Raw genomic sequence first — 16,695 nt, 5'->3', positions numbered from 1 at the left:
TTTTATGTAAGACCTGAGTACCAGAACTGCATCTGTCGTTCTGATACACAGCTGGAACTTTGGATTCCTCATTCACCGCACGGAATACCAAGATTTGTCCTTTTTCCAGGCATCATTGATAAAGCAGCGGTAGCAAGATTTTATTTTTATTTAATCCAGTTGTTCTTTACATTAAAAACAGTGTTCCAGACGCCTTGACACCTCACTTGAATGGGCAAAATAAGTTCCTCTAATGGCATCCCTGGTTTGGGGGTACAGTTGAAACGAGTTGTTCGCTCTGTAAGAAATGCTAGTTCATTGCATTTTAATTAGAATTTATGTAACGATTTGTACAGCAGCTACGTAAGTGTAAACAGTGTGAAAACTAAACCAGTATTAATTTATAGATCGTTTGCGCTGCTGCTGCTGCGGGCCAGCGTCAGTAACAGCAGCGCGTCGCTCTGCTGCAGCCCTTCCTGTAGCCCAAAGCGGTAATTCGGGAATTAAAGGAAATTTAGCCAGACCTCCTGAGGAGTATTTGCCCTGTAAACCTGTAGCTCCAGTATTGAGGGATAAGGATCGGCGTCTGTGACGGACAGCGAGGCGTTTGGGTGCGGAGCCTCAGAGAGGCGAGGTGTAGCTGTGCCGTCCTGCAGAACGAGGAGGAGCAAACCTGGCTCTCGTGGATGTATTACTCACACCTTAGAACTACTTTCCCGTGTTGTGCTCCTTAAGTCTTTTAAATACGGTATGATGAAATCCTTTTCATAAGGGCAGCCGGGGAATAAACCAATTTAACACAGGCCTTTCGTGGGTTTAAATTACCTCTTTCTACTGCTGAAATCCTGAATTCTTTTTTTCGACTGCAGTTGAATAAAAATCCATCTATCCATTTAACATGTAATAAGCCCCTCTCCTGCACTGCTTTTTCTAGATTATTTTTTTTCGGTGACTGGTGAGACTTAATGTGATGGTTCTCAAAATACTCCACATTTCTTTCCCAGTCCTTTTCGGTTCATTTATAGTTCATAAAACCTAAATCTTTCAGCAGCGTTGCCAGGAAGCCGCGGATGCGACTGGACCCGACCTGCAGCATCTCCTGCTCTTCCCTGGAGCCGCGAGGGAAACGCTTGGCACCGCTCCGAATTCTCTCCCGTCCGAGGCCGCAGAACCCAAATAAAATAAAAGCTGTGTATAATGGCACAGCCGGGACCTTTTCACAGCTGGGGAATCTGTTTAAAACCCTGGGAATGGGGTAATAGGGGTGTAAAAAGCGTGGTGATGGTGTTTCCCCGTCCCTCTCTCCCCATCCCCTGGTAATCCAGATGGTTTAATTAATTTTTGAGTTTTATAGGTAGGGGTGAAGTGTGTCAAAAATGTCGTTCCCTATTTAAAAGTGAATTATCCCTTTGCGTAAAAAGAGCAGAGCGTATTTGTTGAGGTCATCCTGAACGCATCATCACTAAAAATTATCTGCTGATGCAGAAAATTGGATTTATTCTTATGCTAGCATTTCCATAAAAATACAATTATATATAAATTTATGTTCTCTAAAAGCTTGTAGTAAACTGGGCTTTCAGAAAATAAGACACTTATCTTTTAAAGTCCAGTTTTAAATGACCAGATGGTGCTTACAGTATGGAAGCATAAAACTGGTGAGAGATAATTGATTATTTCCATTTAAAAAGAGGGGGGGGGGGCGTGAAACTCGAGGTGAAACTCCTTTTGATTGCCGTGTGGTTAACTCCTGCCTATCAGCGGGATATCTGCCGTATCTGCAGCCCTTCCTGGAGCACCTGGTTGAAATCACAGCTGGACTGCGCTGAACCGACCCCCCCGGGGGTGTCAGATGGGGCTGCAATTAAGCAAAGGTTTAAAACCGAACCCAGCGGCTCTGATCCTGCGGCTTACTCGGGAGGCGAAATTAAACTTCTGTTTAATAGGGATTTTATGAAGTGTATCTTCAATATTCCGGCGCATCTGAAAAACGTGCCCGTCGTTCGTTTGAAGGACTTCACTCCTCAGCAGAAGTAGGGTCTTCGGAGCAAACGTGCTGAAATCACCGTCAAGCTGGGGATTTATTTCCCTGCTGCTCAGCCTGGCTCCTCGTCGGGGCCGCCGCGGAGGTGGTGGAGCGCGCTTCGTGCGGCGGGAGGTTTGTCTTGCAGAGGAAAAAAATAAAATAAAATCCTGAGAGAGGGTTTCCATAGTTTCTGCCTTCTCCCCGGGGAGCAGGACACGTGAGCCCGTGGAGGTCCTGCCCCCGGTGACAGTCCCGAACTTTCCCACTCCCCCCTTCCCTGCCCCTGGCTCGGGGCCGCTGGCGCCGTCTCCGGCTGCATCGTCCTCCCGTACCAGCCCGCTCGCTCCTCCTCGTACGCGTTAGTGTTTTAAAAGCACATTTTAGGTGCGGTAACGTCAAGAATCGATCCAGCCTTGAGTGATGAGTTTCATCTCAGAAAATGTTTATGGCTTGTGCTTAAAAAAAAAAAAAAAAAAAGGCCAAAAATAGCCATCTGTGTTTACATAGGTATCTCGGTGATTTCAGCTGTGTGAACTACAAATATTTCCAGGCTCCCGGTCGGTTTTGATGGTAGGGCTGTTTGGTTGGAAATCCCTCTCTCCTGGTGCCGGGTAGGTGGTGGTTATATTCTGCTGGGGATTTCTCTTCCTCCTGCGTGCTGAGGCCAGTGGGAGTTCATTCCCCAAGTCCCGGTGGCTGCTGAGCGTCTCATTAACATCGAGCTGGTAATTTAGAAGCGGTCGCCCCGCGATCGCTGCTGTTCCTTTGCGTCCTTTGCATTTGGTGAAACAATCTGCTGTGGCAGGCTGTGTGGGAGGTGAGTCGTGACTTGGTACGTTTGAGCTCGTTGCTTATGGAGAGCTGGAAAAACCCAAATTCTCTTCCAGGTGCCCCCACCTGTCCCCTTCCCACCCGACACCACCGTGGCATGCGCGTGGTGATGGTCCCGCCGGACAGGCTCCACCGGGGCTCCCAATTAGCGGAAGCGTCATCTCCAGCTGTAAGCATTGCTTCTTAAAAGCCTCTCCCCTCTCCGTTTTGCAGGTATGGTGTGAATATGCGTTGCTTGGCAGCTCGGGTCAACTACAAGACTCTGATCGTCATCTGCGCCCTCTTCACCCTGGTGATGGTGCTGCTCTGGAACCGATGCTCCTCCGACAGAGCCGGCCCGTTCCCCCGCAGCCTCGCCGGCCCCGAACGCCGAGGAGCCGCCGCCGCAGCCTCCGAGAGCGACCCGGCCCGGCAGCAGAGCGAGGAGGCATCGCCCCAGGAGCAGCAGAAGGCTCCCCCCGTCGCGGGGGGGTTCAACGGCAACAAAGCCCCCGGGCTGAAGTACGAGGAGATTGACTGTCTGATCAATGACGAGCACACCGTTAAAGGGAGGAGGGAAGGCAACGAGGTCTTCCTGCCGTTCAGCTGGGTAGAGAAATACTTTGAGGTTTACGGGAAAATTGCGCAGTACGATGGTTATGACAGGTTTGAATTCTCTCATAGCTACTCCAAAGTATACACACAGCGAGCACCTTACCACCCCGACGGGGTCTTCATGTCCTTCGAGGGCTACAACGTAGAGGTTCGAGACAGAGTGAAGTGTATAAGTGGCGTCGAAGGTTGGTGTCGAGTATTTTTTTTTTTTTTTTTTTTAAAGAGTTAAAATGCTTCTGAATATTTGCTGCCATCACTTGAGATGCAAAATGATCCTAATTTTGTTGTGATAGACTCGTAAAAAAACCCACTTACTCTGAGAAGTGGTGCGCGGTCTCTGCTTCATGCCAGGTTTTCCCAGCTCCTCTCCTGCGTCTCTGGTTTTACTGGTCGCAGCAAACTCCAGAGCTGCCAGGACGCTTCTCTTCTGGTGCTGCCGGCAGGTTTTGGCATTGCCGTTGGCACTTGTTGTATGTGTCAGGGAGGCCACCATTATTGTAAAATAGAAAAATGAAGATTTTATAGCTACAGCAGTTGGGCCTTCCCCGCTGGACTGCTCCAGAGTGAGCCGGGAGGGTTTTGCTCAGCAAGGGTGACGTTGGCTCTTGCCGAAGCTTGTCCTGGGCAAGGTCCGGGTCCATCGGCGTCACCGTGCCCGGGGCAGGCAGGGCATCTCCCCCCCGCGCCCTGCCGCTGCCCCCAGCCAGACGAGGAGGTTGCGGAGAACAGCTGAAGGGTCAAAAAGCTCTTCAGCCGTTGAAGCATCCCTGAATAAATATACGGTAAAACCTTTCCAATTTGCACTTTTACTAAACCGTGCAGTGGGTAATTAGGACGCAAGGTCTTCCTGCATCTCGGCAAAGATTTGATGGCAGAAAATTCTTGTCGAGCTTCATATTAAAAAATTAACGACTTTATAAAACTGTTATGGAGTGTGACACTGTGACCCCTCATAAATTAAAGACCGACTTTCACTTAAGGAATAAAATATATTAATTTTCATGCATCTCGGTGATTGGCGATGCTCGGCTGTGTTGATATGAGCTCTTCCCGCGAGATGGTCACTGCGGGAAGCTGGCACGTCAAGCAATTAATTTATCTGCAAAGGATTCACACAAACAAACGCATAGGGTATATCAGTTATTATTGGGGCGGGGGGGTTGTTTCATTGTTTTGGGGGCTTTTATTTATTTTTTAAGGTTACTTTCACTTTTTTATTATTCTTTTAACTCTCTTCCTCATTACACCTGCCAAGGAAGGGAAACGGGGCTCTGAAACTGGGGCCTCTCCCGAAGGTGCAAAGCCATCCTGGTAGCGGCACGTCCAGTACGTGTCAATGTTGCCTTTCTCAGGTTTACACCCACCACGAGGGGTCGAGGAGGTGCTTTCCCTTTCTAATTACTACGGTCATTGCCGATGAAATGCAGCTTGGGAAGATAAATAATCGCAGTGGGGACTGCTTTTGGGGGTGGGCTCAGACCTAGGTCTTGGAGCCCCACCAGTTGTTGTATGAAAGGTGGAAGATGCGCGAGGTGCCCCTGGGAACCAGACTCTGCAATTCTTGTTTTTTTCAGCAAAAAGCCAAATTTTAGTAAGAACTGCTTGAGAACCGGGAGGAATTCTGCAGCCTCTTGCCTTGCCAGGTGCTCCGGCAAGGTGCTGTGCGTGGCTGCTCTCTACTTGAACCTGGAGAGAGCAGCCAGTTCAACGCTCCACAGGGGCCTTATTTATATCTAGAAACTTTGCTTTTTTGCAGCGTGTGATTTAAGAGCTGTCGTTATGAAACGTGGTGCCAGAGCCTGGGTTTTGTAAAGGCAATAGAGTTATTGGCGCCCGGCAAACGGGTCGGAGAAGAGAAATAGTTGTAGTTTGTAGAGAAGGGGGTTTAATATTCAAACACCTTCTCAGACAGTTTTAGGCTCTTGCCTTGCATCTTTCCAGCCCTAGAGATTCTCCTAGTGCTGCATGATGAAAAAACCCTCGTGTTATATTTTCACCTTCTCTCTTTCTGCAAGGTTAATGTGTTGTTATGTCCTATGACCTGGAGAATTTAATCTTGTCATCTTGTATAAATTTCAAGTAAAGCTCTTGAGCAGATTTTCTTTTTTTTTTTTTTTTGCATATTTCAGTCTCAATGAATGCACCCTTAACTGAAAACGCTTAGCATTAATACGCGAGCTGGCTTCCAGGAGTGGAGATAATACATGCTATTTAAATATTTCCCGTGATGGTTTTCTCTTCAGGCAGCAGTCAGCCATCCCATCTCCATCAGTAATATTTATTAGTAACACAAAGCACCAAAATATGTATGAAAAGTGTATCTTTTTACACTTAGTTTAAGTAATCTTTTCATTGTACCAGATTGCAGAAGAAATTGGTTTCTGAGCTTGACGTTGCCAAGGGGGAAAATGGTGCAAATGTCAACTTGTTTATTTTCATCTTCTTTTTTCTTTTCTTACGTGTGTGCGAAGGTTGACAGTATGGAATATCCTTGGTTTCCTGCAGGAGGGTCACAACTACATATTCTCACTTTGGATTCATATTTAGAGGTTGGGTATTTGTGCCAAATAAAACTCCAGACTTTAGGAGAATCCTGGTTTTATCCCTGTCTTAAGTATCATGTGTTTGCGTGCTTATGGAGGTATGTGGATAAATAAGTCTCCTCCACATGGTTTGTTTTCATTTCCCACGCAGCTGGTGATGCAAGAGGCAGTTTATGGCACGAGGGAGGGTTTTTCCACCCAAAACGCAGCTCCTGGGAGCCGGTGAAGGGCAGGCAGGAGCTCAGCGGGGCTTTCTGCAGGTGCTTCTCTGCTAATGGTGGGATCGGAGGGTGGAAGTTTTATCTTGAGCTACGTGACATTGTCACGTAGGTGGTGATGGGAGACTCAACATGAGCAGGAAATGTGCACTTGCAGCCCAGAAAGCCAACCGCGTCCTGGGCTGCATCAGTAGAAGCGTGGCCGGCAGGTGGAGGGAGGGGATTCTGCCGCTCTGCTCTGCTCTGGTGGGACCCCACCTGGAGCACTGCCTCCAGCTCTGGGGCCTCAGCACAAGAAGGACATGGACCTGTTGGAACGGGTCCAGCGGAGGGCCACGAAGATGATCAGAGGGCTGGAGCCCCTCTGCTGTGAGGACGGGCTGAGAGAGCTGGGGGGGTTCAGCCTGGAGAAGAGAAGGCTCCGGGGAGACCTCGGAGCCCCTTCCAGTACCTGAAGGGGGGCTACAGGAAGGATGGGGAGGGACTCTTTATCGGGGAGTGTAATGATATTTAGGAAGAAGTTCTTTGCTGTGAGGGCAGTGAGCCCCTGGCCCAGGTTGCCCAGAGAAGCTGTGGCTGCCCCATCCCTGGAGGGGTTCAAGGCCAGGTTGGACGGGGCTTGGAGCAACCTGGGCTGGTGGGAGGTGTCCCTGCCCAGGGCAGGGGGTGCCACTGGGGGGGCTTTAAGGTCCCTTCCAACCCAAACCACTCTGTGATTCTATGATTGCCTGAGCTCATTTGACGGGTTTTGCATGTGAAACGCAACACGTCGGGCTACAGAAGATGTTCTCTGTTGTCTTCCTGCTTTGAACCCTCTAGAGAGGTGGTGCTCCAGGGGGTTCTTCTGCTCGGTGCAGACTCTTTCAATCTAAAATCACTCAAACCCTAAATGAAGTGTGCTCTCCTGCAAGGCCTTTTGGGACGGGGAGCTGCGTGCGGAGGGTTAATCCCAGGGACAGCGGGGCCGGAGCAGTGGCTCTGAAGACAAGGGGCAGCTTTGGGTGGAAGAATCGGGCCATATTGTGCTGGTGCCGCGTGGAGAGCCTGGCTGGTCTCCGCAGGCATCGCTTCAGACGGCGCTTATAATACTCTTAGGGGAGCCGAGGTAATTGGAACAGATTTGTGGATGCTGGGTAAATTGCTCTTTCAGCATCGAATAACTCTTACCAAAATCTAGTAATAACATATACACTAAATTTGCAAAGATTTATGTGGCATTAAAGGGATTGTGTTAGATGTAACATCGTTTGGAGATTTAGTGGTCTCTGGGGTAGGCGGGGGAAATCTGTTAGGGCATTTAAAATGTATTTTAAAATAAGGATGATGCTTCGGTAAACAATTAAATGAGAATGTATGGAGGACCGTGATAAGGACTTCTCTGCCACTCAAATCTGTTTAGTCTTGGCTGGTTACGGATCTCTGTGTAAATGGGAGCAATTCACTCCTTGAACAGGACTTTCCTCGAATCGAAAAATGGTGAAGCCTAGAAATATCGTGAAGGAGCGATGGGTTACGGAGGAGGACTGCTTTTTGAAAACACGCCGCTAAAATACTCCTTTCCTTCCTCTCTCGTAGGCGTGCCGTTATCCACCCAGTGGGGACCTCAAGGCTATTTCTACCCCATCCAGATTGCACAGTATGGCTTGAGTCACTACAGCAAAAACCTGACGGAGAAACCGCCTCACATCGAGGTGTACGAAACGGCTGAGGAGAAGGACAAAACCGGCAGGTCCGTGGACTGGACGGTGCCGAAAGGCTGCTCTCTGTCCACAGTGTCTGATAAAGCCAAGTTCACCAGCGTCAAGCAGTTTGTCGCTCCAGGTGGGTTATCCGAAACGCGTGGCAGCTAAGCCACGTCTGTTAATTTGCACAGATGGTGCCAGGGGAGCTTTAACTTGCTGGGATTAATGTGTTTTCCTTCATCCTGCGTGACTTCCCATCCTTAAGATCTCACCTGAGAATGTCATCTCATTTCTGTGCCTCTGGAGTTTTTCTTTTCCTCCGTTTTCTCTCCATCACTGCTTTTTCAACATTATTTTAATGAAAAAGTGGGTGAGCATGTACATGGTGGGCAATGAGAAGCTACAGTCACGTTTCCTGAGCCGTTCAGCTTCTGTCTCAAAATAGAAGCAAAAAAAAAAAAAAAAAAAGGGACTAGTTGTGAAGCCTGGGAAATAGCGCTGACGTGTGATAAGCAGATGTTGACAGATGATAGATAAGGTCTATTTTCAGCCTGGAGCAAGCGTAGCACGTGCAGCTCTCCGGTTGGATCGGGATGCAACTATTCCTGCAAAATTTGAGACCTCAGCTCTGGTTAACCCGAGTTGCCTTGAACAAGGCAGCGGGAGGGAGCGGCTGCCCCTTGCAGGGGACTCTGGGGGAGGATGGTGAAGATCCAGGGCTGGGTCCGGGCTCTCCTTCACCTGCGGACGGGCAAGACGCATTTTGTTGCCGTCTCTTCAATTTACCGTGTTCTGTTTTGTACTTAGCAGGGAAATTCATTATTTCATGCAAGAGTTTCCTTTGTGCTAGGACGGGCTCATTAATAAGGACATAATGTATTTTCCCTCAATCAATACCCATTAGAATTAATGAGTCCATTACTTAAAAAGACAATGAAGTAATTTTCAGTTGGCACCTTAGGCCCAGGTCTCTAGGGAAAAAATTGTCGAACACTCTTGTGTCTTTGTAGTAGATAAATACGGGGAGAGGAGAGGCTAAAAGATCTGTTATGTATTCTCTCCTCATCCTTTATTGATGGCAGAGTAATCTGTGGGGCTCAAAGGCCGTGGCGTGCATGCACTCGTCTTCGATGGCCTTAAGTAATGGATTTATAGGCGCTTAAGGCAGTGCAAACAACGGGCAGCCTTTAGTTCTCCTTCCCTTCTTAAAGCTCTTTCCCCCCCCCCCCATTATCATTCACTTTGTTATCACACAAGCATTTATTTAAAAGGAACCATAAAACTTACTTGACAGGAATCGCGAGTGAGGTTTTTTAATTAGATTTTTCATAGGAGCAAAATGTTGTGGCACAAAGCGCTTGGCTGCTTCTCCCGAAGCGGATGCTGGTCTCCAAAACTCAAAGGAGCGAAGCTTTTACCGTAAAAGATGGGCAAACGTGACATTCGCTCAAAATAATAGGTACTGTACAGTCGCACCTTACAACACGTTGCAAAATGCCATGGATTAGTTTGGGAGATGGGGAAGAGCCTCCGCCGTGCGGGCAAAGCGGGCTGCAACTCCTTGGTCGCCCGTAGAAATATTTGTGGGGCATTTCACACCGGGAGAAGGAGCAGAAAGGAAACAATTGCCTGCCTCGCGCGGGAGAGTTTTCTTCTATGGAAAGCCGTTAATTTAGGATGACTGTCTTAAAGTGTTTATCATCCCTCTGTGCCTTCAAAGCTGCAGGATCTGCACGCAGCCTTACAAACTAATTAGCCCTTTGATCTTCGAGTATAGGTTTTCTGGGGAGGAGTTGATTTTTACATTTTAAAATCTAGCCTGCGAGAGAACGCTGGATTTCATTATGCGGTATTGCCTAGGAGCTTTATTTGATTTATTTTTTTTTTTAATTAAACTGAGTTTTGCCAGTGGAGAGGTTAATAAATACTTTAGCACTCTAGTTTTTCTATATTCTTGTCTTTTTTCCGCCCGTTAAACTAATCAGTGCACTAGTTTTTGGAACCATCGGGTCGGGAAAGAAAAAAGTTGCAGATTTAAATATTAGTCCCGGGGGGATCCTAAGTACCTGCCTCTCGGCTCTCCTGGCTTTTTTGCTGAAAGCGCGGCTTTATTCAGAAATGCGACTGCTCAAGCGGCGCCGCGTTTTTGGGGTCTTTTCTGCCAAGTGAAATTTTCGCTTTGGAACAAAAGGGCGGTTGTCGGGTTATATTTTGAATTACAGAAGTGGAAAATCAGGCGGCATCTAGGTTTTTGCAGCTTGGCTGCTGTGTCCCGTCAGCATCCCACCAGCCTGTCCAGTAAGACATCCCTGTTGGTGGCCCGGTCCCTTACCCCAGGTCCTGCTGGTGTCTCTCGCACCCCTCCGTCGATCGGGTACCAGCAGCGTCTGATAAAGCCATCGATCGAAGAGCCCCCGGCACTTCTGCTCCGCAGCAAAGTGCTGCAGCGGGTTAATGTAAGACGCAAACGCGATCTCCCTGGTGCTGCGGGAGTCGCCTTCGCTCACGGATTTACTTCTGTGCTTAATTAAATAATATATGATAGCGCGCAGAACGAGTGATTGAATTATTGATGGGCTGCCCTAAAAGCTTTTGGCTCCTGCCTGGTAAGAGGGCTTACCTCTGGAAACTGCACTTCACAGCTTAAACGTTTTGGAGAAACAAGTGCTTTCCTGCTGAACAAGGCTTTTTTGTGTTTGTTTTGCAGAAAATACCGAGGGAGTGTCTCTGCAGCTTGGGAACACCCGGGATTTTATTATTTCTTTTGATCTCAAATTCGTAACGAATGGGAGCATTTCCGTGGTTCTCGAGACGACAGAGAAGAACCAGCTCTTCACCGTGCACTACGTCTCCAACACCCAGCTCATCGCTTTTAAGGACCGAGACATCTACTACGGCATCGGTCCCAGGACTAGCTGGAGCACCCTCACCAGAGACCTGGTCACCGACCTGCGGAAAGGCGTCGGCCTCTCGAACACGAAAGCCGTGAAGCAGACCAAAATCATGCCCAAGAGAGTGGTGAGGCTGGTAGCGAAGGGCAGAGGCTTCCTCGACAACGTCACCATCTCGGCCACCGCTCACATGGCGGCTTTTTTTGCTGCCAGCAACTGGCTGGTGAGGAACCAGGACGAGAGGGGCGGCTGGCCCATCATGGTGACGAGGAAGCTGGGGGAAGGATTTAAGTCCTTGGACCCGGGCTGGTACTCGGCCATGGCGCAAGGACAGGCCATCTCGACGCTGGTGCGGGCGTACCTGCTGACGAAGGACCACGCGTTCCTCAGCTCGGCTCTGCGGGCCACGGCGCCCTACAAGCTGCCGTCGGAGCAGCGTGGGGTGAAAGCCGTCTTCATGAACCGGCACGACTGGTACGAGGAGTACCCCACCTCCCCCAGCTCCTTCGTCCTCAACGGTTTCATGTACTCCTTAATTGGGCTGTATGACTTAAAAGAAACGGCCGGGGAGAAGCTGGGGAAGGAGGCGCGGGTCCTCTACGAGCGGGGCATGGAGTCCCTGAAGGCCATGCTACCCCTCTACGACACTGGCTCAGGGACCATCTACGACCTTCGGCACTTCATGCTGGGCACCGCTCCCAACCTGGCCCGATGGGACTATCACACCACCCACATCAACCAGCTCCAGCTCCTCAGCACGATAGACGAGTCCCCCATCTTCAAAGAGTTCGTCAAGAGGTGGAAGAGTTACCTGCGAGGCGGCCGGGCCAAGCACAACTAGAGCTGACAACCAAACCCCTCGGGCCTGCTGCCTCCCAGAGGGACAGCTTCCAAGGTTCCCTCGGAAATTTTTTACAGACCGTTTCAAAGAAGTGATCCTTAAAACTGATCTCCTGAAATCATTGCATTCCAGTGTGAAAATGTTTGGGTCTGATGGATAGGATTCAGGAACTTCACCTGTCCTTAGTGCTCCACCATCTGCACGAAGCAAAACCCCTTTGTGCTCCTGAGTTTGGGGACGGTTTCGGGGGTGGGTTTTTTTCCTTTTCCTAGGAAAATATTTGCAGAAGCCATACAGGTCTCTAAAGTCCAGCACTTGCCTGAAAAGTTAGTCTGTGGCCTCTTTTTAAAATGGAGTTACATGTGTATGTGTTGGAACAGCGTAACAGATCATGTGGTGTAACACCGTAAATGTGTATTTACTTGTAGCCTGGGTAGTGGACAGTGTATCTTTTTAAAGGTTTTTTTTTTTAAATATGGATTCTTTTCTTGAGGTGAAAAATACACCTTCCCCCCCCCCCCCCCCCAAATTCTCTGTATGGAGCTGCTTTATCTGTGTGGTTTCTTTACAGACGTGTGGATGGAAAACACGCAGACAGCGTTCAGGCTTCGAAGTCGCGTCACGTAAGCACAACTTGCTGGGGCTCGCGGACCTCCCAGAGCCTGCAACCATCCCACCCCCTTGAGAGAACCAAATCTACCATCGCCCGTCAGGTTTGCTGGTGTTGTCTCCACCCCGGTAGCTGGAATTTCTTGTCGTGGAGCCCGATGTTTTGTACTGTACTTTTTAATTACATCTGAGAAGTTTCTTCTCAGAGGCAACTTCATTCTTTGGGAGACTTGTCTTGAATTCCTGAGTGTGACGTGGAGCTCATGTTGCGTAGCGCGCAGGAAATTCAATTGGAATTAATTAAGGTTTTCCTGTGGTGATTTTCATTTTTAACCTGCTTGAGAATATCAAGCATTTTAAAAATTAAAATCCCCCCAGAGGGCTTTCCAGCTCCACCTGTGCTTTAATACCAAGTTTCACCTCTGGCTATTGTCTTACTCATGGTGTAAGGGGTCGTTACATCTCCAGCGCTGGCCTCTTGGGTGTGCTTTGTCTTCATGGCTCCGCCAACGAGCAAGGGTGCCCGTGCACTAGCCCAACATGCACGGCCCAACCCAAACGCTTTCACTGGACTGTTGTAATGCAGAAGAAACCAGGCGGTTTCTTTTTCCTATTTATCAATCCTTTACACCCATTCGTTAGTTAGCCTTCTCGGCGTGGAGCGTCCTGGTTGAGTAAACCCAAGCGATCGCGCCATTCGATCAGGGGTGTTTGGTTTGGGAGCGTAGCAAATATCGCCTTGTCAGCTCTGCTGAGACGTGCTGGTGTTTGCTATGAGAGTCCCAGACTCCAAAGCTCCCGGCGGATGCCAGCATGGGAAGGACGTGTATTAGTGATGGGGTTTTTTCCACCGATCCTACTCCATGTTGTACATGTAGGTGGGGGTTGAGCTTAAGATGTTCATCCTGAGGACAAAGTTCATTCAAATCACAAAAAGGCTGGGCACAAGGACAATATGCATCTTGATTTTTTTTTTCCTTTTTCTCTATTTTTTTGATGCTTTTTCTATTTCTTGCAGATATTTGAAACAGCTTTGTAATTACTTGATCTTTGCAAACGCATGCTACGATCATATCAATTAATATGAGAAGTGGATGTCACGGAGAAATTTCAATACCAAAGGTAGCAGAGGTGAATTTTTTTTTTGCGTACACATGTACACATACACACGCGCGCACACACATACAAAACCCAGAAAAACGTGCTTCCTTTACGAACGACTGGTCCTTACTGCGAACACAGAAACATCTTTCTCCTGCGTATTTCCTCCGTCTTTTGTCCCGTTTTGGATTTGGAGAATCTAGAGAGACTCTTTGGGTACTGCTCAAGAGATGGTATCGGTGCCTTATGGAGGCCACAATTTCCTCTTTTTCTTTTTCTTTTTCTTTTTTTAATGAATGCTAGTTGAAAAATTGCAGTGTCGCTGATCTTTCAGTGCATGGTGAGAGTCAGCCCGGCAGCTGTTGGATGGACGGGTGAGCTCCGAAGCGTAGGTTGGCCATGCCAACGCCGTCGGTCCTGGCAGACCACCTTATCCTTAATGTCTCCATCGCGGTTTTGTTGGCCTTAGCACACGTGGAAATTAAACCAACCACCATCAGAGGTTGTAGAACCGAAGCGAGTTCGTGGTGGGGGGGTTCTCCTGTTATTTTTTTTAATGGAGTTGTGCAGTGGAAGAGGATTATTGGGCATTGGTGCCCATAACTTCACCGAATTCATTTAAGTTGGGGGTTTTTTTTTGGTTTGTTTTCAGTCTTCAAACTGACAAAGGTCTTAGTCGCTAAGATCTGTTTAATCTTTCCGTGAGGCTTCCTGTACACAGGGACACATAGTGCGCGTGGGTGTGTGCAAACCCGTGACACACAAGCACAACTGTACAAGTGTGGCAGTGCTGTTTTTCTTGGCCATTGTGCAAGACATTCACTGAAAGCTGCTATTTTCATTCACCTTGTAATTGTTATGTTATTTTTTTTCTACCTTTTTTTTTTTTTTTTTTTTACATGTGGGATATACACCATGTGTTAAATATGCAATAAATTGTTTACAGGATGCTCTTGTAAAGGGTAGTCCTTTGTAAAGCTGTACAGACTCCGCAGTTTAAGCACAATGTGCACATGTTAGTTTTATATACGGCGAGACATGACTTTTTGCAGAGGGAAAGGTTCTACTATGTTTATATACAAAGTAAATGGATCAACGTTTGTGCTTAATGTAAAGCTGCTTTATAAGACTGTAAAATAAATTTTTTTATCTTAAGACAAACGCGGGGCCTTTCCCTTATTTCAGTTGGTACCTTCTGCCCTACCTGTGGTTGCGGGTGAGCCCGGATGAGCAGCGGTCTTGGTGGTTCTGAGATGACCCCTTCCAGGGAATTTTAGCAGGTTTTTATTCTAAGGAGGATGGAAAATGTTCTTTCTTCAGCGGTTTGGAGTTTGCTGATTCGGGGTAAGGGCCGCAGATGTCTAGTCTCTGTGGGCCCAGGTAAAGTTCACGCAGTCTGTTGCCAATGTGAGTTATTTCTGCTGAATGCATCTCGTTTTGAGTTCATAGGGGTTTTGTTTTTTAATAATTTTAACTACCTGCTCACTAAAAAATACCCTGACGAAGACGACAGGTGGTCCGTCGTCTACAGGCTGAGGTTGCTTGTAATGCACCAGTCTTTTAACTCCCTTTTTTCAGCTAAAAATGCGCGAGTCCTCCCCAAAATCGGGATGGAGGTCACCTCTGCCGTAGCCGCTCCGTGCCTGAAGTGACGCTTCCCCCCTTGATGCAGAAGTGCCGGTAAATCGCAGCTAACTTTGCCCGGTCGAGGGAAAGTGGGCGCCTCCTTGGCTTGTAATCGGTACCTGCGCCCAGGCTGCCACGTTTGACTCGGTCGTGAGTGATTTTGTGTGACTGAAATTGCCTGGAGGAAACCTTCCGCGGCTGCAGGACCGGCTCCCAACTGCTTGGGTGAAAATATTGATTTTCATTACTTAGCAGTTTGTTAAAAAACCGTATGAATCGAAAATAGAAGGGGATTTAAATATGTTGTCTTGGTGATGGATTTGAATGTTTGCTGCTCAGTTTGTGGTGAAAGGAGCTACATTTACCATCTGCCTGGAGTGACTGATAACTCCCATGTACGCGCCGCGCTTCCCGAATGTTAAATAGCTGCTTCTATACTTTACTAATCTCTTCCAAAACCGGCAGGAGCTATTTAAATGCCAAACACTGAGCATTTCGGCCTATTAAACGTGGTGGAGTTCTGCAATGGTGAGGTGCAAATGTTGGAAGCCATCCTGGCTACTCGCCGGCTTGGATCTTTAGGACAGTAAATATTTGAAGAGCTCCTCGCCTTGAATTTGTATCTCTAAGCAGCTTGCATAGTCGCTCTCGTTGGGTTGAACTGAAGGTGGAACAGGATGGAGAACCTTGTGTTAGCGGTTATCACTGCTAACGAGCAGAGGGCGGGAGGGGGGAGTCTGTCTGTCCATACCCGAGAGGACAGACGGGTCCCGTGGGTCTCCTGCCCACCACCACGAATGGCCGTTCCCCCGCGGGGTAGAGGAGGAACCTTCCCAGGGGCCACCAAGCCTTTTGCGCCAGGGCGTTGGTGAGCCCTCGTGCTGTCACCGCTTCATTTCTCACCATACTTGGGTGGCTATGGACAACCTGCTGCTGGGGGCTGTCCCGAAGGAGGCAGCGTGAAATATTTGATGGCTAATTACAGTGAGGTCTGGCTTCTGCTGCTGACGTGGGGAGGAACAAGAGCTTCGGCCCAGCCTCAAGCCCTTGAGGTTCTGCTCTTGCCTCCAGTGCCTGCAGATGCTGGTACCAGGTCGTGCTCTGGTGGTGGTGAAGGTGAGGTGTCTCTCTGTTGTTTTTTGGGGTTTTTTTTCCTAGATTAGTCTAGATTAATAGCATTTGCTGGTGGGAAAATGCTCCACGTGCAGCCTCCCTTCTGCATCGTCCCGCTGTGGCTCCATCCCTGCCTCCATCCCTGTCCCTCCCGGCCCCCCTCTATCAGAAATGCTGCTTTAAAGAGTTTTCCCTGTTTGTGAGCCCAGTCTCGTTGCCTTCCTGAGCTTAAGCGATGCCATCGCCTCCAGGCACTGCCTTCTAAATGGATTCATCATGCTTTAGTGGCTTTCTGCCACCCCGGTGAGGAAACACGAGGGTCGGAGCAGCTTCTCTGCATGGCAGGGCTCTAGCGAAGGAGGCGGCAGCTTCTCCACCTGCGCTGGGAGACACAAAACGGTGTTTCCTGGGCCCCGGCGCCCGTTTGCGAGCGAAATCTTGGGCTGAACCTTTCTGGATGTGAAAAGAGGCTTTGAGGATGCTCGGGAAGAGGTTTGTTGGTGCCTGCAGAGGAGGCTGCGAGGAGGCTGTGTGTGGCCGGGGCTGGCTGCGTCCCACGGCGGTGGCCTGTGGGACCCAGCTCTGCTCCCCCCAGCACCCCCGCGCACCTCCCTTCGGCTGCTCGTCTGCAGGAAGCACCAACA

At 48.8% G+C, this 16,695-nt stretch overlaps 1 protein-coding gene across 12 annotated transcripts in view; it reads left to right on the top strand.

The window, feature by feature from the left end:
* The window catches only part of GLCE (glucuronic acid epimerase), a 57,728-nt gene extending 43,137 nt beyond the window's left edge, over positions 1 to 14,591 (top strand). For 8 of the 12 annotated variants that reach the window (XM_054214613.1, XM_054214611.1, XM_054214614.1 and 5 more), the window contains 3 exons: positions 3,047 to 3,612; positions 7,764 to 8,009; positions 10,578 to 14,589. In XM_054214613.1, the coding sequence (XP_054070588.1) occupies positions 3,060 to 3,612; positions 7,764 to 8,009; positions 10,578 to 11,602 (1,824 nt within the window). In that variant the 5' untranslated portion in view covers positions 3,047 to 3,059 and the 3' untranslated portion in view covers positions 11,603 to 14,589. Of the gene's footprint in view, positions 1 to 3,046; positions 3,613 to 7,763; positions 8,010 to 10,577 lie in introns of those variants that run through there. The other 4 variants (XM_054214612.1, XM_054214615.1, XM_054214616.1 and 1 more) reach the window with 2 other exon arrangements.
* The last annotated feature ends 2,104 nt before the right edge of the window (positions 14,592 to 16,695 follow it).

This window comes from Rissa tridactyla, chromosome 9 (genome assembly GCF_028500815.1).
Source record: "Rissa tridactyla isolate bRisTri1 chromosome 9, bRisTri1.patW.cur.20221130, whole genome shotgun sequence".
In the NCBI taxonomy this organism is placed as follows: domain Eukaryota; kingdom Metazoa; phylum Chordata; class Aves; order Charadriiformes; family Laridae; genus Rissa; species Rissa tridactyla.
Note: the sequence above shows the minus strand (reverse complement) of the source record. Positions and strands in the feature narration are given on the sequence as shown.